This window comes from Drosophila willistoni (genome assembly GCF_018902025.1).
Source record: "Drosophila willistoni isolate 14030-0811.24 chromosome 2R unlocalized genomic scaffold, UCI_dwil_1.1 Seg167, whole genome shotgun sequence".
NCBI classification, from domain to species: Eukaryota; Metazoa; Arthropoda; class Insecta; order Diptera; family Drosophilidae; genus Drosophila; species Drosophila willistoni.
Window position 1 is genome coordinate 7,899,972 of NW_025814050.1, and position 26,142 is coordinate 7,926,113.

The 26,142-nt window shown below is 33.3% G+C and overlaps 1 protein-coding gene across 2 annotated transcripts; it reads left to right on the top strand.

Moving 5' to 3' along the window:
* The first annotated feature begins 224 nt into the window (after positions 1-224).
* Positions 225-25,024, top strand: LOC6644269 (serine-rich adhesin for platelets). Of its 2 annotated transcripts, XM_023176773.2 has the most exons (7): positions 225-947; positions 16,075-16,274; positions 16,341-17,676; positions 17,791-19,082; positions 21,009-21,065; positions 21,406-22,765; positions 23,840-25,024. In XM_023176773.2, the coding sequence occupies exons 1-7, from the start codon at positions 302-304 to the stop codon at positions 24,538-24,540; spliced, it is 5,592 nt and encodes a 1,863-aa protein (XP_023032541.1). In that variant the 5' UTR covers positions 225-301; the 3' UTR covers positions 24,541-25,024. The 2 variants fall into 2 exon arrangements, with proteins under 2 accessions (XP_023032541.1, XP_023032542.1); XM_023176774.2 differs by lacking the exon at positions 21,009-21,065.
* Positions 25,025-26,142: the final 1,118 nt, after the last annotated feature.

Consider the following 26,142-nt stretch of genomic DNA (forward strand, 5'->3'; position numbering starts at 1 on the left):
CTCACATACATATGTACATACTTGAAAATTGTTTAAACATTTTGTGTTCTGCTTTGTTTTTGGTTTTTTTTTTTTTATTATTTTACTTTTTGCAGTGGTAGACAAAAAAACCCGTAAATAATTTCAATTAAAAACCAACGAAAATGTAAACGGAGAAGCACAAAAACAAAAAAAAAAAAAAACAAAACAAAACTTATAAATGAAAAAATTTTAATAACAAAAAAAAAAGTCCAACTAAAGCTAAACTAGGAATAAACAAAAACAACTCTAGCAACAGCAAGCAACAAAACGCTTAGCAACAATGTTGCACAACAATCAAGTGGCAGCAGCAACAACAACAACAGCAGCAGCAACGGCCTATGGAACAGAGCCAACAAATGCAGCAACAGCAACAAATGCCACAAATAACGCTGCAACGCACTTTGCAACAACAACAGCGGAAACAAATGAAACAGTTGTTGCCATTGTTCCTGAACTGTCAGCTGTTGTCGAAGAAGAAGCAGCAACAACAACAACAGCTGATGTCCCCGCTCCACCACCACCAACAGCAACATCATCATCCCCAGCCGCAGCCGCCGCCGCCGCGGATGAAAATTCAACCTCCTCATTCGCCATTCAGATGCGCGCACAGCAAAGACAGAAAATTAAGAGCTATCACGATGCCAAACAAACGGCCGTATGGCGCACCGATTCACTTGCCTCCAATCCAAATTCAACCATGATGTCGACAATATGTCCATCTGATCCAGGATCAACAACCAGACAGCCAGTTCCAGCCGTTGCATTAGCTTATCCCATGAAAGGCATCATCGTTTCATCATCATCGAGTCTTATGCAACGCAAATCTTCAGATAGCTCGCTAACAGCTTCCATACCTCGTCGTGTGTCATTTCCGGAAAATGAATTGGTTACCGGTTATCTAGAGCCGGCCAATCCATGGAAACAAAGTAAGTAAAATGCATTGTCATTTTTGATGTTGTTATTATTATCTAAACAAAATATTCACTATTAGGCAGTTTTTTTTTTTTTTGGACAAGTTATATAATTGACATAATATATCCAGAAACCAAAATAATCGATCATCGATAGATCGGAATCGAAGTCAATGTGTAATGTCGTGTTCTTTTCCACTTTTTATTTTTTATCTATTTGATTTGCCTCCGAGTGGCGTTTAAGCGGTATTTCAAAATCGTTTCAAAAGTGACATACTCCTGTTTGTTTTCTTAACACAATTTAATTTGTGTACAGTGAAACATCCGCAGGCGGACGTCTCTCGTGGACAGACAAATTTTTACAGTCCCAAGCCTTTTAACATGATTTTGATACTAAAGCCTTTCCCGTGTGCGAATGCTCCCTTAAATGTTCAGTGGATTTTTACACAGTTGCAAAAAGGGTATATTAATTTAGGTCAGAAGTGTGCAACTCATAGAAGGAAGCATCTCCGACCATATAAAGTATATATATTCTTGATCAGCATGACGAGACGATTTCATATATGTCCGTCCGTCTGCCCATCTGGATCGACGCGATCTCCTCCTAGACCGTAAGATCTAAAGAGCTGAAATTTCGCATGTAGGCTTGTATATACTGCACAGTTTGTATATATTGCACAGTTTGTATATCTCGGATTCAGCCGGATCGGACCACTATATAATACCTATAGCTCCCATACAAACGGCAAAGTCACGAACAGTGACTTTTCTCAATAACTTCCTTATTTTCTGAGTTTTTGTCGTGGAATTTAATATTGGTAGACTTGAAATAGAAATCGGTGGTAAACAGTTACTTTAATCAATAACTTCGTTATTTGCTATGGTAAGATTATTCGCAAACATTAGACTTCTTATATGAAACGTTTTTCCACTTTGATAGCTATAGGTACGGAAAGAGTAACAAAAAACAAACTTTGATACGCCGAAGTTAGCCCCGGTCCTCTGGGCTTTAATTCAAATTGAGATACAGTCGAGTCTCGATAATTCGTAATGGCAAGAGCACAGAATTTTTTACGACTTACAGAGGTTTTCGATTTATCAGGTTTTCCAAGGGACGAAGTTTTTTCAAGGAACCAGCACTTTCTTACGAAATATTGAGGTTTTCGATTTAGCGGGGTGTACGAATTATCGAGAGTCGACTGTAATACAAATCAAAACTTTGGTGTAATGGAGTTCCTTTTACACAATTTGAGATCGATATGGAGACCATTTGTTTTTTGTATTTTATTAACAACACCGGATATTCTCAGTATAGAGAATTTTCGTATTCAGTAAACGGATTATCTGTCTCTCGTTCACTTCTCTTTCTCTGTCTGTCTGTGTGTGTGCAAACACGGAAGACAAATTCACCAGACAGAGCCGACGGATGAGCAGACAACATCGTTAACACTTGTCGCTTTTTTGCACTTCCTGTGATTTATTTCAATTAAACCGATTAATTTGATTGCAAAATTGAAAATTGCAATGCAATAATAATGCCGCCCATGTGCGAAAGGGACTAATTGAAAGATGCGAACCGAGCAAGAGATCAAGAATAGGAAAGAAATGTAAAATACGAAACACATAACAAAACTAAATGAAAACGAAAAATAAAAGGCAAATATTTACATAGAGTTGGATTGGGTGGAATGAGACGAGGATGTGTATGGGTGGGTCGGGGGCGGAGGCAGCGGCTACTGCTGCCAAGTCGATGAAGTGCGCAAAATATTTATTTTGCCACTGAATGAAAAAGAGAAATTTACAAATGTTAAACAGAACCGCAATAATGCTTAGATTTTGATATTATTATTGTTGCTAAGCAAGCGAAATCCAATGTAAAATTACATTCTAGAATCTAGACAAAAGAATGAGAAAAAAACAAGAAAGAGAGAGATAAAGAGAGCGAGAGGGAGGGAAATAATGCGTAGAATCAATCATCAGCAAAAAATATGACACAGAAAACTGAACACATTTCAATTGGAACAGCGTTCTAATTTATCATCATCGAAATATTTTTGTATACTAGTCGAAATGCATTTATGCATTTTAAAACAAGATTAGTACTGATTAAGTCCAGGTTAAAAGAAACGAATTAATTGGACAATGTTAAATCTATTTGATATCGTCAAAGGATAACTATATTCTAGACTCATAACCGCTTCTTCTTTTGAGTTTAATAGTCAGTTGATATAGATTAATCCTATTTCAGTGTTGAACAAACCTTAATTAAATGACTCATTCGAGAAAAGAGTTCAATTATTCGCATTTCTTTTTCTAATTTATGCAAATTGTTGCATCAGATCGCACAATAACATAAATTAAGATTAGAAAAACAAACACAATTGAAACTCTACAGTCTGAACTCGAATTTTTGTAGAATATTTTTTTAGTACTACAAACACTTTAAGCCTCTTTGGTTAGTTTTCGGTTATTACTACTACTTTGAAATACTGTTAATATTCAGAGTACACTGAGTTTTGGAATAAATTGATCTTTCATTCTTAATGTTTTATCGGCCAAGTGGGCTAAAAGATTTTTATAATACTAGTCAAAAATAATTGTTATATTTCAATAAGTTTTTTAACTGATGATTTTTATAATAACATTTTTTTTTTAGAAATTTATTACTTTTAAAATTTTTGAAATTGCGTTCTAATTAAAACTCATACAAATAGTATTTAAAGGGGTGTATTTCTATACCCTTCCAAAAAGGATATATAAATTTTGGTCAGAAGAATGCAACGCATACGATTAATCCTTGATCAGCACGACGATCCTTCCGTCCGTCCATCTGGTTTGGCGCGAAATCGTTTGAGACCGTTAAAGCTCCAGAGATGAATTTTTGCATGTGAGCTTCTATATACTGTGTTATACTTCGTTATTTCTAAGACATGGTCATACAAATAAATATTTGTTTGTTATTTGTATCTGTTAATGAGTGTACTTAGTGTGATCAAGATCGGTTGACTATATCATATAAATGTAGCTCCCGAAGGACCGAATAACTTCGTTAGTTTTGAAGCGATTGTCATGAATATATGTCAGTTGCAAATACCTATTCAGATCGAATGCCTATATCATATAGTTCTCATATAGACATACGATAATAAAGCTTGCTACATGCGCCGCATTGCTCCAGCGTAAGATTGTAGGTATTCCTTTCTTTCACTAAATTAGACCTTTAGGACACAACGAAAACTCACAGTAATCGATATTTGCATATATACTTTAAATGTTATCCCAGTTAACTATATTGTCAATTTTATCCTCGAAAAAAAGTTGTTTGATGAAAATGGATTTTAAGCAAACGAAACGTACGTATCCAGTTAAAACTTCAGAAATATCGCTTATGTGAATATTCTAAAGACCATGAAGAAAACTTGGCCTTCTCTTTAGCGAATATTGAGATAAAAGTAGCTGTAGCTGCGTAATTTTCTCAGCTGATAAATAAGGAAAAAAACAGCCAAGAACCATATAAAAATTCCAGTGCTTCCTCACTAAATTGCACATTGAGACATTCTTTTAGCAATTGCGTTGCAATCACCTGTTCTTTGAATGATATTTAGGGCGATGGGCGATTATTAGTCATATCAGCATTTGCATTGAAAACAACACAGGATTCTGAAAACTATTGAATAAATAGTTTTCCCATGAAAACAGATAATCAAAAAAAAAGAATCGCAAAACCAGACAAAGGTGAATGTGAATGAATAATAGTAAATTAGAGGAAGTAGTATAAAGGAATTTTCTTATTTTGAAGTTCTGTTTATAATTATGACTTCTTTAATTTCGTTTTCTTATACATTTCGCCTTTTTCGATTATTTTCCTTTATTATTTTTTTACAATAATATTGTGTACCACCTATGAATGTGCTGATTTTTGTTTGCTATTCGTGTATTTTTTTCGCGTCAGCGATAACAACAAATCACTGATAAGATACTGCTCAGTTCAGTTTGGTATATATGTATATGTATGCATATATGTATTCGTTTATGTATATAGTATATATTAATTTTGCTTTTTTTTCAAGTTTGCTTTGCTTTCGCTCACTCAACACAAGTTTCATTCGCCGGCTTTTGCTCTTCGGCTATAAGTTTGTACAAACGATTACGTTTGTCTCCATATTTACGTATGTATGTACATATATGTATATGTAGACAGTGGCGGACTCTAAGGTGGGTGGAGTAAAGGAAGAGTTCTATACATATTTGTATGTAGTCAACAAATCCATTGTCAATACCTGTAATTTAAAGACACTTAACAAAATCTTACTTATCTAAAGAGATATTAACTTATAGCTTTGAAAATAATTGAAAGTTATTTATTTACTAATTATTTAAGAGAATGGCCAGATGAATAGGTGTGAGCCTAAACATTTGAAAATTGTCTGTATAAAGAATATATGGCAAGTTCTTCAAACAGCAACCTGATTCTCAAAGACTTGTAAAAGTAGATAAGTTCCAACAATAATAATAGTTTTTAAATATAGATTTAGGATATTTTAGTCGGTTAACGCAAAAATGACATACTTATCCACCTAAAATGTTGGAAAAAAGCAATTGAAATATATTCTGAAAGCAAATGAAATAATTATTCGCCGAGATATAGCCAAATATATTTGTAAATCCAAGACATCGAATGTCTGAACAACTTTTTAAACTTCAAAATAGTTTTTGTTAAACCCAAGTGTATAAAAGCGGTTCATGGTTTATTTTAGTGTTTCTACTTAGCCATTTAGTTAAGTTTAGATTAGTTATGTATTATATCTATTAGAACAAAAGTATACATAATTTTCGTTGAAATATATATTTTTAAGAACATTTATGATAAAGATTTTATTTTAGTAAGTATCTAGTGTAAGAATCTTTTTGGTATTCTTATTTTAGATGATTTTACGGTTACTTTTCTATAGTTGACCTAATATAAGAATACGAATACGAACTATATTCTATAGTTGACCTAATATAAGAATACGAATACGAATATACGAATACATTCCTAAAAGTAGAATCTATATATATGTATGTATGTACTTCTAGTGCTTATCCAATATAAATTCAACATGGTCTTTAGAAAAGATTTTTATTAAACGAAAGATAAGATTAGCCTTTAAACTTCCCGTGCATAACTTGATACGCTCCTGTGTGTTTGTGTATGTAAATTTTGTTTCTGTGATATATTTATTTGTTTGCTTGAAGTCTGTTCTTGCCTTTGTTTATACTTTGTTTTCTATATACTTATGCATATGTATTTAAATATATGTATACATACCTACATGTACATGTATGTATGTATGTATATATAATATATATTTACTTTTTTTTTACCATTTGTGTAGGTGTGATGTCATTGTTGTTGTCACTCATAAAACAAACAAAAGGCTTTTGAGAAAAATATAAAGAGGCATTTGAGAGAGAGAGACAGAGCGAGCGAGCAAGAGGGGTGAACCAATGTTTTCGTTTGCGACAAATTTGTTTATTCAATTCAACAATTTTGGTATTTAAAATTCAATTAACAACATAGAAATACAATTAATACGTAAATTTACGCAAATCGAATTGAAATCTATTCCATTGATGGGTTCCAATTTCCAGCTGTGAAACTATAAAAAACAAAAAACCAATATAACACTGTCTAGATGAGAAACATGTCGGGAACTACGGTACATTCTATATACCCTTTTTTCGATTTTGCACATCTAACATATATAACTCTTTGAGTTTTCAAAAAAGGAATAAGGAATGTGGCAAGGAATTTATGTATTTGATCCTAAAAAAAATTTTTTTAAATTTTGTCGTTGGGATTAATATATATTTTTATAATTTAATTTATATATTTCATTTGGAATTTAGTTTCTTACTTTATCTTAATGTTTGTTTTTACTGTAAATTAAAAACCTAAACCCAAGATATTAATTTTAGTATATCTAAAAGTTTACATATTTGATAATTTATGTAATTGCAAATCGATTTCAAACGTAAATTCCGAATAGTTTTCAAATTTGCTCTCACTTATTCCTAGTAAAATCTAAAAAATTAGAAACATTTTTAAGCCAAGTTCCGCTTACAATTTTAGCTGAAAAGTTTTTGGAGTGCAAAAACTACAAAAAGAAGATGAGGTTAAAATTTGTATTGTAGATTTCTAAATGGCTTTAAGACTAATTTGTTTTTTTACTCCTAACGAATGAAATTTATTAAATTTAAATTATTATAAATTACATAAGAATTTCGACCAATTGGAAAGGTCGTTTTTATTTCAATTTCCACACAATTTTCTAGTTTGTTTGCAAAGAATAGAATAAATCAATGATAAGATGTAAATTATTCATTTATAAATAATATTGTTTTGAAAAAATAGGTAATTACTTTTCATTTCCCTGACTAAAGGCAAAGATTTGAGTCCGAATAAAGCGAGAAATGGTCTCAAATCAGAATCAAAAACAAGAATAGGCCTTTTTGAAACACAAATGTGTTTTTTGTCTCATGAGTTTTGTTCTTTACTTTGCTAAAATTTAATTGTATATATAAATATTTTCGTAAGCCAATTCACCTTTGATTGATTAAATTTTTAAAAGTGCTTTTAAAATCAAACGAAAGTGCTTTAAACCAATTAAAACCAGTTTTCCCATCTTTTATATCTCTAGACTTTCCTTACAAAACTCGGTGCAAAAAATGTCACGAGCACAATTAATGCTCCTTTTGTTGTTGTTTTTGTAATTTTTGGTATTTTGTTTTGTTTTTAATTGTACTTAATTTATGCAGTTCTAGCAAAGCTAAGCAAAAAAAAAAACAAAAAACAAAAAAATCCAAAAGAAAAAGTAAAGTAAATATGAGTAAGCTGAATTCAACAATGTTTGCACTTGGCTTGAAAATGTCAGTCAGTTGTTGCGGAAACAGTTTTTATTATAATGTATCGCATGTTCAATCGATGTGTATTTGTTTTCATTAATCGCTTGAATTTTTAATATAAAATTTGTCTACTTTCTGAACATTTAAGTTGCTATTAATCCCCTACATATTTCATATATCGTTTGTTGAATTACCTACAATGATAATGATAAACGAGCAGTGTGGGATAATGACAACTCATTTGTCACCTTTCAGTTAATAAACATTATACAATAAATGACGTTTCTTGTTTTCTAATTTCATTCAGTTATCAATGCAAACAACCCATAGGAAGGAAAATTATATAGCAACTTACTATTTATAACAATACTTTCTTCTTCTTTCAAAATATTTTATTCCAATTTTTTTAATATTGGAATTTGGAATACCCCAAAACATTATAAAATATATGAGACGTTCTATAAAAAATCCCCAATTTTGGCAAATCCATTTTATACAAAATATTTAAAAATATTTTTTGAATATTCGCTTGAAGCTGTTTCCTGTCCCTACTTCTCTGTTTTTCCTTGATCGCTGATCTTGTGTGTCAAAATTCTAATTAAAAAATCAATTAAAAAAGTGCATTTTATTGAATTTTTGCACTTCGTTCACTTCAGTTCACTTGTAAAAACAGCTGAAATTTTTACAGTAATATTCTGTGTAAAAATCAAAACTTTTTAAGCTTTTTGAGAAGTATTTTCCCATGTAAATATTCTTTCGATAAATATTTATGATATTCAGTAAAAAATAATATAAGTAATTATGTAATAAGTTATATTATAAGATTATTGCATTATGTCATAGATTCCTCAATTATTTAATTGATTTTAAAACCTTTTTTTTTTAAGTATAAATTTGTTTTTAACTTTTAACCGCAAATTCATTTAGACGATTTATATATTATCGAAAATTCTGAAATGGAAACGTCTAATTTATTTTAACGGGTTTTTCTTAGTAGCTTCTTTGCACTAAACAAATTAACAGGTTAATTCCAATTTTTCGATTGTGGTTCACATATATGTATGTATGTATATTATCTACCTATACACATACACACATTCTTATATGTATTCTGTATCCTATCGATCTCACTTTTGTCTTAACACTTTTGCGGTTGTTGCCAACTCAAAATAAACAAAAAACAAATATATATCAAAAAGAGAGGGAGAAAAAAAAAATAAAAGCCACGGCGAGAACAAGTTTCCGACATTGTAAATGTTTAGCAGTAAATTAACAACAATTTAATTGAACAATTTTTGTTGTTGCTGTTTTTTCTCTTATTTCTTTCTCTCTGTCTGTCTGTCTATGTTGCTTTTTTTGTTTGCGTGAGTCGATGACGACTATGACGATGACGACGACGTCAGCAGCGGGCGGTAAAAAGTCACAAAAATCAATAGAATAATAAAAAATTGAAAAGGCATTTAATAGATGTCAGACGGCACGCGATTTCATATAGTTTCGCATTTCCATCTTATTCTTTTGCTATAGATCGATAATCATGACCATAGATACGACAAAATGTATGTGCCTACATACATATAAAATATATACAAAATGTATCTAAGATATCATTTTGCTAATTTATCGCATCGCGAAAAACACATTTACATAGTTCTCATATATGAAATGTTAACCTCAAAAGTTGAAATTCGTTTCATTAAAAATAGACATTTTGAATTGTTATTATCAGCATTCAACTTGTCAGGCAATTCTTCATTTTCCTAATGCCAGCCAGGTAAATAAATAAACAGACAACGATGACAAAATTCTTTAATTTTGGGCAAATATGTATTTACATAGAAATTCTCAGGTGGATCAAAGTTGTTTTTGTCAAATAAATAAACTATAAAAATAGAAATTACCATTGCCAGAGAACAAATAACAATATAGGCATAAAAACGAAACTATAAATTCAAAAATCGCAAACAAACACAATTTTTTCTAGACTTGGAGTTAATTAAAAGTCTTTAAAATCGAAATAAAGAGTAATATAGTCGATGGTCGATTCTAATTCAATTTTTTTATTTGAATGAAAACAGAAAAAAGGATAACGATTCAAATGCTTCTATAGTTTTTAGACCTTTTCCTATACAATGCAGATCACTATTCCACTAATGTTTACTCCAAAACACTGACATAGTTTTAGAGATGTGGTTTTAGCTTTTTTCTGAAAAGAATTTGGAAGGAGCTTATGCAGTTAAGTTTTATTATACCCTTGCAGAGGGTATTATAAAATTGGTCAGATGTTTGTAACGCACAGAAGAAGACGTTTCCGACCCCATAAAGTATATATATTCTTGATCAGCATGAGAAGCTAAGTCGATATAGCCATGTCCGTCTGTCCGTCTGACCGTCTGTCCGTCGGTGCGTACGCGTTTTACTCAGCCATCTTAAGAGCTATCGGGATGAAATTTTTTTTGGGAGCTTTTTTTTACCCGGGTGAGATAAAGTATGAAAATCTTTGGGATCGGACCACTATATCATATAGCTCTAGAAGAAACATTTTTGCAAAAATTGGAGTATCCCCATGAAATTTATATTTTGTTTGTGTATTGATGAATTGAGTTGCAGGGAAAGAAATTTCAAAAAGAAAAAATATTATTGCCAAGTATACTGCAAGGGTATATAAACTTCGGCATAGCCGAAGTTAGCTTCTTTGATATTTTTCTTTAAAATCACTTTGATTATTAATTAAAAATAACTTTTCGGTTTTAAAGTTAATTTTAAATTTTGACAAACCATCTGTAAAATGATTTAATTCCAAATGGCACTAGTAGAGTCGAAAATAAAAATAAATTAAAGAAAGAAATATAAGAACGACTACTTTTTTTAAAAAAAACTTACAATTTCAGGGTCTTTTGTATTACATAAAATCTATTATTATAGTTTGAATTTCAGGGTCTTTTGTATTACATAACATCTATTATTATAGTTTGAATGGCTTGACGAAAGATAGGTAATTTCTGAAAGAATTATTCGTATTATTCGTGTTATTCGTACTATCAATTCATCATAAAGTAATTATTTTTGTTATCGATATTGACGATCTATCATTTGTTTATTACGCTTTTTGGTTTAATGTTTACTTTTGACAGAATCTGAGCAACTGAAAGTTGTTTACTAAATCATAATTTTCTTCGAATTTAAATGTATTATTGTTTTGGGCCCAAGCTTTGACTAAAGTAAACACTTTGGCCCTGCGCTTATTAAATCAACTACAGTAAGACCTCTTCTTGTGAATGGCTCTACTGAGCGAACACTTCTCATAGACGAATTTTACAGTCTAGGGGTTTTTGTTTAATTCTTCGAATTGGCCGAAAGCGACATACACTTTTATTTTTTCATACAAAAAATCATCCCACGTTTCCCACATTTCAACGAAATTACTCTTTCGAAGTTTATGAGAAAGCTTCTAGTGTGGAGTTTGATAAATAATCGTTAATAAAATATTATTTTAAGATTAATTACCAAACGTGTACCAAAAATGAAAACATTTCCACAAAATTTTTGGAAAAATAGGGCAGTTTTCGATGAAAATAAAGGGAACAGCTTCTATAGACAATCGATTTTGTCGCTCCCCAGTAGTGATGTAAATTTATGTCTATATTCATCGATGGTTTCAATGTTAATAATCGATGGTGTTTTGAAACATCGGGCTAAAATCTTGATGCATCGATGTATGTCTGATGTTTTTCTGAATTAATAAAGTTCACTGTTTTCTAAAACACAAAAGTTCTCATAATAGTATTTAAAATTAAAAAACCCCACTGGCCTCTTTTCTAAATGTTAGCCTTAACTTTCAAAAATTATTTGAAAATACTTTATCAAAATAATATTTCTTTCACCTCATTTGGACTTATTTAATTTATTTTATCTGTTAACATTTTGCCAGTCGCTAAAAAACCTTTTACCTTATATTTGTTGTCAACAAGGTTTAAAAGGGCTTTTTAAAGACAGCTTTATATAAGTGTCTATAAATAAAACCGATGTTTTGGTACATCGCTAAACATCGACTTCGACAAAAACATCGGTAAACATCAAGAAACATCTCCAAAAAATATCGATGAATCGAACATCGATGTTTTTTTTTATCGCTACTCCCCAGTGGGGTTACCTGTACTTAAAGAACACTCAAAATGATAATTGACAGTTTTAATTAATAGAGTGAGATATAGTCTCTTCTTCAATTCACTTTCATCACTTATACTTGGTCCACTAGTAATTAAACTTTAACATTATAGGCACAAATCAATCAAATTTCTCATTCTTCTTTTAAGTTTCTAAACTTTTGTTAATTTTTATTGGTTTTATATAAGAATTATCCTAAATAGACTCTAAGTTGACAAGATCTTTCGAATCAAATGCAAGATTTGACTTAAATTTCAAACCAATCGTAATCTTACCAGCTAACCATTAAAATGATTAGACTCTAGTCTCAAAGTATAGAGATATTCGCTCCTCCTTTTGAAGTGGGGAAAAGAGCTTGAAGGGATTGAATGTAAATACATGAAAATACATTAGAAATCCCAGCTTTTAATCAGAAATGGTCATGAATGAACTAATTTAACCCATTCAAGCATAATCCGACGCATTTTGTGGTTGAGTTTCATTTTTCTGTTTATTGTTTAAACAAGTAAAATTGTGATTTTTTTGTGTTTTGTTTTTGGATTTCCATACGTAGTTTATTTACATTCAAAAGATGTTTACGATACTCAAATTGTTTAATTCTGAGTTTTGCTGTTGTATTCATTGCTGTTTTTTCTCTCTTTTTTATTTGCTCCTAATCTTTCAGCGTATTTCTCTATTTCCGTATGTTTTTTTTTTTTTTTGCCGTATAAGCAGAAATTTAAAAACAAAAAAATAAAACCAAATGGGGAAGAGAAAAACACAAAAGATCCAGATAAAATAAAATTTATTACGACTTATTTCCCCCTTTTTTTTTGCCGGCTTGCTATCTACCGCACAAAATACTTGAGACTGTCAAATGCTAAATAATTTTTATCAGCTCAATTTATTTATATAATTAAGCAAACAAATTGGAATAACAGCAAAAAAAAAAAGCGGTTAGGAAAAATTGTCTTAAAACCGGGTCGTCGCAATGTCTGCCATGGCAAAAAGAGAAAAATTCATAATAATTCACAGAAAATGATTCATATGGAACCAGATGTTGATTCTCATCCTCAGCCACAACTATGAAGTGAAAAGAAAAGATCTTTGACAAAACAAAAAGCAAAATAAAAAAGAAAACCCAAAAACGAAAATTTTGACTGTTTGCCAAACGAGAAAAAGGCTTGACAATTTCTATTTCTCTTCTTTTGTGTGTGGCAGATTTTAAAATGGATCGTTTAATTGCCACTTTTTCCCCCCTCACAAATAAAAAAAAAAAAACCATGGTAATGCAATGATAGATTAATTTGTTTACGTTTTTCATAAGAACTATGGGTAGAATTTGGTTAGAACTATTTCTATATGTAGGTATATACATATGTATACAGTTATATTGCTGCACTTGGCATTTGGCACATTTTCGAATTAAATTGAATTGAATTGAATGCAATTCAATTTGATATGCCTTGAAAAAAAAGCACAAGTACATATGTATGAATGTAGACACATGCTTAGCTATATAATTTTATTCTTAGAATAATAGAAATTTTTTGTTAGAGTATATATCTTTAAGATAGAAATAAATTTATTGTAATCGGGAGGGCCGGACCTGTTAGACGGTTGTTTTCAACAGAAACTTTATGCAATTTTTACAAGTCATTAAGATCATACTCGTGTAAACTGTTTAATTGGTCTCAAGTTTCTATAGGTATAAGCCGAACTGGTTTGAAATGAAACTGAAAAACTTATTGGGTATCAGGAGACATATTAGTAGGTAATTACATACTTTGGCGACCTTCTCGTTATTCGTATTCTTAGGAAGTTCTTTAGATGTGATTTTACTAAATATTCGTGAAAAAATAGATGGGCAGTTAAAACCTTAGTTTATCACAAACTTAAGCTTGGTGTATAATTTATATATTATATACACAAAAATGAGATGGGCCTCATATAAAGAGAATAGTCTTCTAATGATTATTGTCCTCTGAAGCATAATTTCTTATCCTAACACTATTTTATGAGTATGATTGTTAGTAAGATTTGTTACACTATTACTAACAAGGAATTAAAATATCATTATATTATATTTGATATAGCGGTTTAAATTTATCATTCTTTTCTTTAAAGAGGTTAAGTAGAATCGTCACGAAGTTCCAGCTATTTTACTATTTTTTGTAATTAAAAGCTTTAATTTACTAGTTATTTTTGCAAAACAAGACTACCAACATAGTTAAATGGTACGGCTAAAGTATATAAGTTATAAAAAAACACAACTTTTGTTTTGCAAAACAAAAAATAAATAAAAATTTCACATCATAAACAAAAAGAAAACTTATTGCTTCATTTTAGGGGCAAATAGTCGAATGGAAAAGGTCGACTAGTCGAAAAGTCGAAGAGAAAATGGTCGACACGATTTAGTCGATTCCTGATTCCTATAAATTGGTATTGGAAAAGAAAAATGCAAATATTTTAAAGGAAATACATAGTTAATAGAAAGAAGTAAAAGTTGAGTTAAGTGGAAGATGGTCATCCTAGGTAAAGGCATGGGTATTTGGACTTAGATGATCTCTTTTAGATTAGGATACCACCTATAATAAGTCGACCTGAACATTTGAAGCTCAAATTAGCAAAAATTAAAGCAGTACAAAAAGTATTCTCTTTTGTGTCATTTACTGAAATATTTTTAGACTTTAAAAGATTTATCTTTGCTTCCCATATAAATTTAAATTACTCGCTCTAGAAAGTAATATATTAAAACAAATATCAAACAAAAGGTAATGCTTGAATCAGACTATGTCAAAGAAACAGTTAAAAAAATTCCGATTATAACTTATTTTCAAGTAATTTTATTGTATGCATTTGCTTTAATTAAATTATTAAATGTTTTCAATTCACTATAGAAACGCAAAAACTTTTATTGCAGATTTTTAGCGACTTTTCCTAAGATTTGATTCTCTATATAATAATATTAGCAATTACAACGATTGTTTGCATATACAATTATATTTTTATATAAGAATCTGATTTTGATTTTCTGGACTTTTGCCTAAAATAAATATCATCTACTATAAATATGATAATTTTATATTATAATTTCTTCACATTCACATTCAATATCTAGCAAATATTAAAGAGAAAAGAAATAGAAAATTGTTATCTAAATATAGATGAGAAAATGAGTTTGCAAATTACAAGTTCACGATTTGTCATCTCCGGCCTGTCAAAAGAATTGCCGCACAACAATTTGTCTATGTCTTCTCACTAAGTACTGTGTCTAAGAGATGATGCCGACAATCATCATCATAATGATGATGATGATGGTGATGTGATGATAATAATGTTGATGACGTTGATTTCGCGGAGGTCTCTTGATATGATGGTTGATAATGTCAGCGAGGAGCCAATGGAGAAGGGGGAGAGCGGTTGTGTCGCACGAGCCACTTTACCATATTTGAGCATAGTTTATAGTAGACATCTCTATATACTATATATATATATATATATATATATATATGTAGACTGAACAAATGTTTAGTGGGCTTGCCTTTTGATATGGGCGACATTTTATTGCTTGCTGAATGGGTGGGGAGGGGTGCAGGTTTATTGACTCAACAATTTGATGTTTCGCGTTTTTTCGTACCATTTTTGTTGATTGAAATTGGCGATCGATAAATATTTGATACGGATATAATTAGACATATGTATAATGTGTATATCAAGACAGAAATATAACTAATTAAATTGATAATAGAAGTATAGCGAAAAAAACAATCAATTTGTCTAAGAATTGAAACAGCTTTAAGATTTCTATATATAGACTGAGAATTGAGTAAAATAGTTTAAAATGTCGCGACTTAAATAATATATGAAACTTGAATGTAGACTTAATTTAAATTGTTGATTATCCTAATCATTTTGTTCTAGTTGACCAAAAACTTACACAACTCACTGTATAGTTCGAATATTGTTGTCCTTTCTCAGTTAAGTTTAAAGGAATTTAATGCAATCTTATCTAGAATGAGATGTCAAATTTGAGAACTTATTTGAAAACATTTGGATTACTCATCTTTCTAAACGCAATCGATTTTTATTTTATGTTTATTTGCAGTCTGCCAAGCTAAAAGCATAAAAGAGATCGAGGATCAATATGTACAATCCTGCCGAAAGCATCATACGGAGCCTTTGAAGAACGTAATGGAGAACCTAAAGTTTCTGGATTTGCATCAAACGCGACAAAATCTACTATCGCTTAAGGGAGTTCAACTGACGCCCAATGACTGTGAGGCCATCGAGGAGTTGTTTAAGACGGTAAGCTAAGAAGGCACTTCCATTATAATATATTGAGTAATCCAAAACATATTTGTTTCTTGACAGTTGCAATACAAGGCCATTGATCTCTCTGAATGCCCCTTGGATGAGAGCTGCCTGAGTGCACTGTGTCAGATAATTGAATACTATGAGGCTGCCAATGAGTTGGATATTTCGTATAATAGAGAAGCCATGACCAAACGCAGTTGGGATTCATGCGCCTATATGGTGGAACGTAGCCAACAGTTGCAATTGCTCAATGCCGAAGGCAATCCCATCACAATGCAGGGGGCCGAACATCTTGGTAGAGCTTTGCGTTCCTCGTATTTGCATACCCTTAAGCTGGAGCATTGTGGTCTTAGGGGGACGCCATTGGTAAAACTATGCACTGGATTGTATCACAATAAAATGCTCAAAGAACTGTGGATGGGCTACAACGATCTAGATTGTGTGGATGCCCAGCATATAGCCGATACATTGAGATTTAATCATAGCATTGAGCTAATTGATATAAGCAATAACAATATCAGAGATGAGGGGGCTCAATATCTGGTGCAGGCTTTAATATTGCAATCAGCAGAACTTGAACGTCGATTGGGTGCTTTGAGGCGAGCTCGAGCCATTGAGGTGGATGATGGATGTGGTTCACCGACAAAAGAGGCGGAGGCAGCGTCTCCCTTAAATGCCGCCACACTGAGTCCAATTCCGTCGGTGCCAGAGCAAGACAGTCCTCCAAAAGCTGAGATAAACAAAGAGGCCATCACCGAAATTGTTGTTCTTACACCTCAAAGTTGTCCCACGAAGGAGCAGGAGACATTATTGTTGCCTACGACTACTAATACAATTCCCACTCCCACTAATTCTCCTGGGGGTGTCCTCACCGATTTAGATACCGATTCCAATGATCCCGATGATGATAATACTGAGGATACCGTACGCACTGTTAAAAATTCCACACAAAATTCCAGCGGTGGTCAATCCATGCTGGACAAACTGCTCTCAATGAATAGCGATAGCAGTGGCAGTGATGAAGCCCATTCAAACATATCCACCGATACTCTGGCTGCTTGCTGCTCCGAGGATATTAGCGAGATTAGCAATGAAATTTTCCCATCCGAAGTGAAAGACCTATCCATAGCAACAACAACAACAACAACAAGCACAGCATCAGCATCATCAACAACAGCAACAACAACAACAGAAACATCAACAGAAAGTGGGGCAATAATCAACTCCAATTCCAGTTCAGAATCAACAGCACCACCACCAGAGGAAACTGAGCCGACGATAGTTGTGGCAGATGTGATGGCTTCCCAAGCCGAAGATAGCCCAAACCTGGAGAAGCTGTCTCCAAATAACCAAAAACAACAGCAAAGTTCCCAAATCGAACGCAACTTATGTGGTAATTATAAATTGACTTAATGTAGATATAAAATCTATTGCAATTTAGTATTTTCAATTAGATTTCAAATATTTTTTCAAGTAGAATTAATTGAACTATTACACAATTTCACAGATATTACTCCCTCAACAGAGGCTAAACCCGTTGAACCCAATGAAACCTGTGTACAGAATAACAACCACAACAGCAGCAGCAACAACAACAACGCCAATAACAATTACAATAATAATACAATTCAAATAGATGCAGCTGGTATTCCAGCGCCTGAAGAAAGTCCCAGTGGATGCTCCAATTCATCACCCATTTACGAGGTGACAGCCGAGGAGAGCGATTGCATCAATGGTGCGGCCAGTAATGGAGTAGTTTCAGGTGCATCGTCGCGTCCCTTAGATGTAAATAAGAATGCCAATGTGGCTGGGGATGATTTCGAAGACACACACAGTACGGATTCGGCTTTCGAGAGTGCTTCCGAAGGTGATATTAGCAGGCATTTGCCCGATGAATTTAGTCGTCTGTCGGTATTGCTGGAGAGCACCAGACTCGATGGCCAAGGAGATGATATGGCCAAGGAGATGACCATTGAGACAGCTACCATAGCATCAGAGTCCACCGAGTGTTTACTGGTGGCCCAGGAGGCAGCAGTAACACCATCCTCCACACCTACGCCCAAGGAGGACGCAACATTCCTGGCCCCCAAAGTGACCATAGCGGAGGAATGTCTGATCAAAGAGAAGGATGAGAGCAGTCCTAGTCCACGTCCGAGTCCAACGCTCACACCGCCGCCACCATCCACATCGCCGGGAGGTGCTGGCATTGGCCTCAGACGCACTGAATCCAGTTGTGCCTACCTAAATCAATCCACACGCAATCGTTCCCAGAGCTCAGACAGCCTGTCCAGTGATACTTCACTTGATGGCATTGCCAACAGTGGCATTGCCGAGAAATTGACCAAAAATGATACGCTCTCCCGCCGCCAACTGGCCGATGCCAATCTTGAGGCAGCACAACGTTCGCCCAGTGGCCTGAAGGCTCTCACTCTGTGGAACAATAACCTAACCAAAAACTGTGCCGCCAACATAGCCGAATTGCTGGAGACGACCACCTCGTTGGAGCTGCTAAATATAGGCAAAAATTGTCTATCCAATGACTTTGTCTCGATCATTAAGGATAGTCTGACCAAAAATCAAACGCTTACCACTTTGGGTCTCCAAAGTGCCCATCTTAGTGCCAAGGGCATTGAGATATTATCCTCCATTCTGACATTCGGTGGCAATAGCAAGCTCCAGCGCATCGATATCAGGGACAATAAATTGGAGGTGGAGAGTCTGAACATTATTGCCGATGTGCTCAAATCGAATAAGACGCTAACTCAGATCGATATCAATGATGAGCCCAAGCGTCTAACGGTAAGTTATAATTTAAATCAATGCCAATATTCAATTTAATTTCAAATCTAAACATAAATCCCAGACATTTTCAGGTTCTAAAGTTGAATTTATCTAAAAGTCAATCTTCAATGGATAAAGCTTTATAGAAATTTCTTCATTGCAAAGACAATAACTGAGATATTAATAATAACTCAGTCTATATTTGGTACATATCGTTAATCTGTTTGTCCGTTTCGTTATCCGTTTCGATATTTTGAAAGCCAAGAAGCATCAAATACTTTAAATTTATTTTTCAAACCTTTTTTAGCAGGAACCAAAACAAAAATATCTAATACAATTTGCAATTTTTGATATTACACATAGATTTGAATACTTTGGCAAAGTTAAACAAAACATTTTTAACACAAAAAAGCTTCATGTAAACGAACCTTTTTTTAATTTGTGTAAAACTTTTTAACGCTCAAAAAACCATTTTTATTTATTTACACTTTGATTGTCTAATTGAGAATGCAATATTCAATTAAACTTAAAACGAGATCCAACGATAGTTAGATAAAAAGTTAAAAAGAAAGAAAACAAAAATTTTAAATATTAGTTAAAGAGCTATTTTAATAAGTTTCCTATTTTTTATTAAATCGATATTCAAAAATTTCAAATAAATATTAACTGCGTGGCCGGATTTATGAAAATATTCCTTCTTTTTTCCAAACACAGCTAAAACTGTGTGTTTAATTAAAAGTACTTCTTGTTGACAAAGTTCCTCAATAACAAAAAACCAAAGACGTATGTGGTCATGTAGTGATGTGATTTTGTTTAAATTTAGAAGATTTATTACACTTATACTTAATCTTAATAATTTAGTTTGGTATTTATCAAATGCAGTGCCAGATTGAGTCAGGTTGGGAATGTAACAACTCAATATATGTATGTTTTCGGGATCGTAATGTAAATTGGAAAATCACTCTTCAGTGTGAAAGTAAGAACATAAATCAACATTGGTCAAAAACGATTCGAAAAATTCTAAATTCTTGGTTAATCTGTTTTTTTTTTTTACTCTGTATTTTGGTCAATTTCTAATTGATTTCAAAAGACTTTGTTTTAACTTGAAAAAAAATCATGATTTTTTTTTTATATTCAAAAAATTTACTACATTTTAACTTTATGAAATTAAGATTTTTTGAAATACTCTGCTGATCATGGGAATTTTTGTCGTGATTGAAAAGATAACTTGATAATTACATTGATTTACAATACAATTCCAAAAAAAAATTTTGTTTTGAAAGCAGTTTTACGTTTGAAAATCAGTTAAAATTTGTCAAAGTTAAGTTTTCTGAATATTTTAAATTAAATTTTTATCATTTACCTATACATATATGTATACTTTACGGTGATAAAAAAAATATCTGAATCAATATAATGCGGCACAGATCTATATTTTTGGGTCCATTTTTGATGTATAGTCAAAACTTTTTTTAACATTGATATCTAAATTATAAAGAACAATTGTATTACAGAAAATATTATAATAAAAAAAAACTAGAAAAATTCTAGAATTTTAAAGCCTTTCCCTGGGCATTTGTGCCTATTATAAATCCAGATCTAATTATAATCTGAATATGCATGATATAGCGAAAACTTTTGCCATTATCCATTGAGATTGACATTTATTTGAGCTTTCGGCCCTGCCATCTAGCCGAATAGAAAACGTATAGTTAGTTGTGTTATGTGTTCTTGAATTGTTAATTGTTTATTTAGTTAGTATAATTGAATTGTTAATTGTTTATTTAGTTAGTATATACATATACTTATTTGAATATTATTTTGATTTTTGAATACTTTTCATTTACCTAATTTGAAATCATTTTCATTTCCATTCTCGTGTTGTTACTGTTGTTGTTGCCTCCTGTTGTCTCTCTATCTCTCTATCATCTTTGTTCTCTAAAGTTACCGATAGTGCCGATAGTAAATGTAATACCGCCAACACCATTGCCCCAGGAGAGCGTAAGTAGAAATCCTCCTCCTCCATAAACTCAGTTCATCGTAATCTAGATTTTTACCATAATTCTCAATAATCCGCTACTCTTCTAACTGTCTCTCTCCCTCTCTTTCCCTGTCGCTCGCCCGCCGCCTATGTCTTTGCTTTGGCTTTGGCTTTGGCTTCGGCTTTGGCTTTGCCTAACAATGCTAAACTAAAACCTGACAAAGCACTTTGCCGCCTTGAACAATTGAAAAACTTGCAGAATCACCAGCTAACCTTTAATTGAGCACTAAAAAAAAAAACAAAAGAAAATGTTTATCGGTTTCCAATTTATGAACCAATTGTGTTTTCCTTCCTTTGCAGATTGGCAGCGATGCCCATTTGGATTACACACGAGTACTCGGCACTGTGCGCTCACTGTGCTCGCGAAATGAGAAAATGCAAGCCCAGGAGCTGGCGGAGAAGACGACGGCGAACGTGGGCAGCTTGAGGAACAATCGTTGTCGCGGTGGTTACTACTTGGGATCGCGGAAGATATCGCTGACCTGCCACAGCCGGCCGCTGGTTGATGCGCGAACGGGAACAGTGACCGCAACTGCAGCAGTAACCACCGCCAATCAACTGGAGGTGAAGCGTAAAGCGACGGCACAAACAGCGACAAGTTCACGCCTCCGCTCACCGGGTCCCAGTCCGCCCACGATATCGCCGTCATCCTCGCCCAATCGCAGCCGATTTCATGTGTCGCGTGTAACAGAAGTGGGTTTGCCTGGTAGTTCTTTAGCGCAGTTGCCGCCGGCCAGCAGTTGCATGTCCATACCCACCATTAGTTCACCAGGAAGCGTTGGAGGAGCAGACAGTGCTGGTGCGTTACCGACATCAAGTTCTCTGCCAGCCATGGCATCCGTTTCCTCATCCACACAGACCATCAAACGTCTCTCAGTGTCACCGCGTTCGCGTTTCCATGTCTCTCGCATCTATGAGGATCCCAAGGTTCCAGTGGGCAGTCGACAATTGCCTCCCATAACGCCACATACACCTCCCTTGGATTTGCCACCCACGCCCATGCTGAAGTCAGCTCGCAAAGCCATTCAAGCGTCTCAGAACGAGATAGAGGCATCGAAACCTCTGACCACCACCACACATGGCACCACCAATACAACCACCAGCAGTGTGGTGATTATAGAGCCACCTCTTGATGACGCACAACCGATTAATAGTACAAATGTCCAGGAGGAGTCAGAGTCCGCTGCAGGTGTTGCAAAACTATCACCGACTACGACCAACTCATCCAGTTCGAGTTCCACGTCACCCATTACCAGCAGCGATATAACCGACTCTTCATCTGCATCCTCGTTCACCTCATCATCTTCGCCCTCCTACACCGCCTCCAAGCCATGTCCTTTGGCGGTCTTTGGTGACAATGACATTACCCTGACCAAAGAATCAGCTGCTGTGGTGGCTCTCTCCATTAATCCGGAGCTAGTCGCAGCCCAACCACCACCCCCACCACCAGCATCAGTAACGCTCGAGCAGCAGCCAGCCCGTGCGAGGAAAACCTCATGGATAGCAAATCCTTCAGCTGTGGACAAATTGCTAACACTATTCAATACGGGAACAATATTTCAGCGCAGCTCCTCGCCAGAGTCAAAGGTCAACAGTCAGGCTCAAACAGCAGCTGCAGCTCAACCACCTCCACCGTTAACAGCCACAAATAACGCACAGAGTATGTTTCTATTTTAAGTCTACATGGAAAGCTTTGGCTAACAGACAACTCAAAGGGACTTCAAACTGAATTCTCATTAACAGAAAATACTTTTGAATATTTTACTCATTAGCAAATCATTTAATTAGATTATTAATTAGATAGAATTAAGGCAAAAGATTTTTGAGTTGAAGCACTATTTAGTGGAATCTTTTTTGCGTTGTTACTATTTAACTTATCTTAGATCTCAAGTCCTACAATTTGTAAATAATCTGCCTATGGTATTTTTCTAAAAGGGCTTCAAGAATATTGTAACTAGAGTATCTGGTAATAGTTAAAGAAAGAAATTAAGACAATATTAATTAGGCATAGTATTTTTTTCGAATCGTTTTCAAACTCAAGTCGGTCTAACCCAATTTCGACCACTGTTCGACTTTTCGAACAGTCTGTGTTCTTTGTTTATTTAAAATTCCATAAATTATTTGATTATACTTAAATCAAAGGGAATGATACAGTTAATTAGTTGGATATGATAACTTTTTAGATAAAGTACTATTTTTCCCTCGCTTTTATTTCTTTGGGGTCTATGTTTTTTTTTTTTTAAGTTTGAAATATTCGCATATAAACTAAAATCTTAACCCTTAAGAACTACTTTTCGAACAGTTGGTCCTGCCTTAACTAAAATAGATATAAATTTTTTGACCACAGATTAGGATATTTTAAACACTAATTAGCTTAAAAAAGTAACTTTACCTATTAGAATCATATCATTTTTAATTAAAAACATAGTTTTAATAAATTCTTCGTTCCGATTTGAGATTCCGATTTAATAAAAACTGGTTTAAAGAATCAGTGAGCTAATTTCCATACATTTTTTGGGAACGGAAAAAGATGTTTCTTCCATTTCCAAATTAATTTGGATTTTTGGTTGCCTTTTTTGACGTCTCACAATTCTTTTATTTATTAATTTTCGATACCAAATCAAATTGCGCTCTAATAAAACTTTAAATATAGAATATTTTACAATAGACTAAACCTTTTGAACCATAAAAATTATATATATTTCTAAAACCTTAAAATGTATTTCGTTGACAGATACCAATAACACAATTGCTGGAAGCGGCGGCCTTGAAAATCAAGGACAAAACCAAAATTCTTCAATATCGGTGACACGTAAAACCACACCACCCTCAATATGGAGTTGCAATACGAATTCAGCATTAAATCAAGGAGAAACGGGATCCAATGCGGCAAGCACCTCATTCCTGGAGTCAGCCTCGCGGCATGTTCGGGATTTTGGGAAACAAGTCTTTCGCCAGAATCTGTCGTTCAATAATAGTTGCGATTTAGCTGCTGCCGCAAACTCAAACACTGATGGCAATACATTGTCATCGGTGGCACCAGGCGGCACAACTTCATCGTCATCATTATCGTCGACAAGCGCTGAGATGCCAACATCGCCGGCGTTGTCACAGGAATGTAACACAGTGCATATGCCATCTAGTCTAAAGCGAGAGCTCAAAGAGAATATTTCCCCGGAGCATACAATTAATGAGGAGACATTGCATACCCTGCAGAAATTCTCACGTATGGAGGATGTGACGGTGGCAGCGGCAACTACAGCAGCAGCGGCAGCAGCAGAAGATGCCGCTGAATTGGGCGACATTGAGATTGTTATGCATAGCGAAGTGGTCGATTGTCTGCCAGTGGCCGAGCAACAGCAACCACAACAACAACAGCAGCAGCAGCAACAACAACAACCAGAAGATTTGGCAGCGCCACAAACTACGGTTTAAGATGTATTTCCTGTTGCTTGCTGCCAGGACAAAAAGGACCACAAATGTGACGTGTGCAATTGACAATGCTGTGCTCGAGCTAACCTAACAATCGATAGTTTCAAAAACCGTTTGATATATCCAAATTGCGTTAAATTAATCTATATTTTGATTAACTCATTTATTTATTTATATTTTTTTCAACACACTCGAACATTTTTGATATAAATTCTTTTACAATCGCAACAAAATTGCATGATGTAAAAGAAATTACGTACGGAATTTAAAGTCTTACAGTTCGATAGAAAACTAGAAATGTTTGCAGAAGAAATTCATCTTTTTAGACGTCTCAGCAAACATTTCAATTTATCGAAATGCAATTCATTTGATTTACCTATCAAAGCAAACACGGATAATGTTTGAAAAGAAAAATACGAACAATTATATAAATTATTTTCAAGTAATTTGAACAAATTTTCGATTTGATTAAATCAATTAAAAATTATCATTGGTTACCAAAATATTTAAAATCAATAAACTCTTGTTAAAAAATATTCAAATCGACGCATTGGAATATCGAACTATAACACGGCCATATATATTTGTTTGTAAAACTTGTCGACGTCCTTGTCGATGGTTGATTAGCTCAGCAGCAGGATACAACAAATAATACGCAACCCACCCAGCATTCCCATGTCTCTCCTTTATTTTATATACTACCCAAACCCGCCTTGAAAAAAAGAAAACAAAAAACAAGCAAAGAGAATGGGAAAACCAAACACAAAAATAACAACAAAGAAAAAAGGAAACGAATGGGTTTCAACCCCGCCCCTCCGGCCCACAGCAACAAAAACAAATACCAACAACAACAAAAAAAAAAAAACAAGTACACAACATTTTTTTTATTAACGTTTTTGTTTTATTTTTATTATTATTAGTATATTTTTTCTTTTTGGTTAAATTCATTTTAAGTTTTATATATATATATATACTTATGATAAATGAAAACAAACAAACAAAAAAAATATGAATATATATTTTAATGATAAATACGGCATATGAAATGCTGCAATTAAATTAAAAAACAAAATCCAACTGGAAACTTCTATATTGTATAAAAAAAAAAATTATAAAAAAAACACACACACGCAAAATGGTACACTTAAAAAAACTAAAACAGAAAAGGCAAATTGTCGCTATTCTCCATTTCTTGGCAATTTGAAAAGTTGTAAACAAAACAGAAAACAAAGAAGAAAACGAAAATGTAAAATTGAAAAAAAGAAATGTTGTACTTATAATTTTTTTTTGAAATGATCAGCCAAGATACTTTATGTTGAAATATGAAATACTTAAGTTAATCAAAGAACATTGAAATATAAAGTGCTTAATTCTACTTTAAATTGAATGGAATAGGCAACTTTCAAATTCAGGTTAAATATATATATGTATATCTGTATATATGATTTCTAATTTTTTTTTAACAACAAAATTAAATAATTGTAGATAATTGTGAAGCTTAATTCCAATATCTAGAATATTGAGATTGGAAATATTACATTTTAATTGATTGTACAGAAAGCAAGATAGTTGCTATCTGCATTTCTTTCTTTAACATCTTTTTCA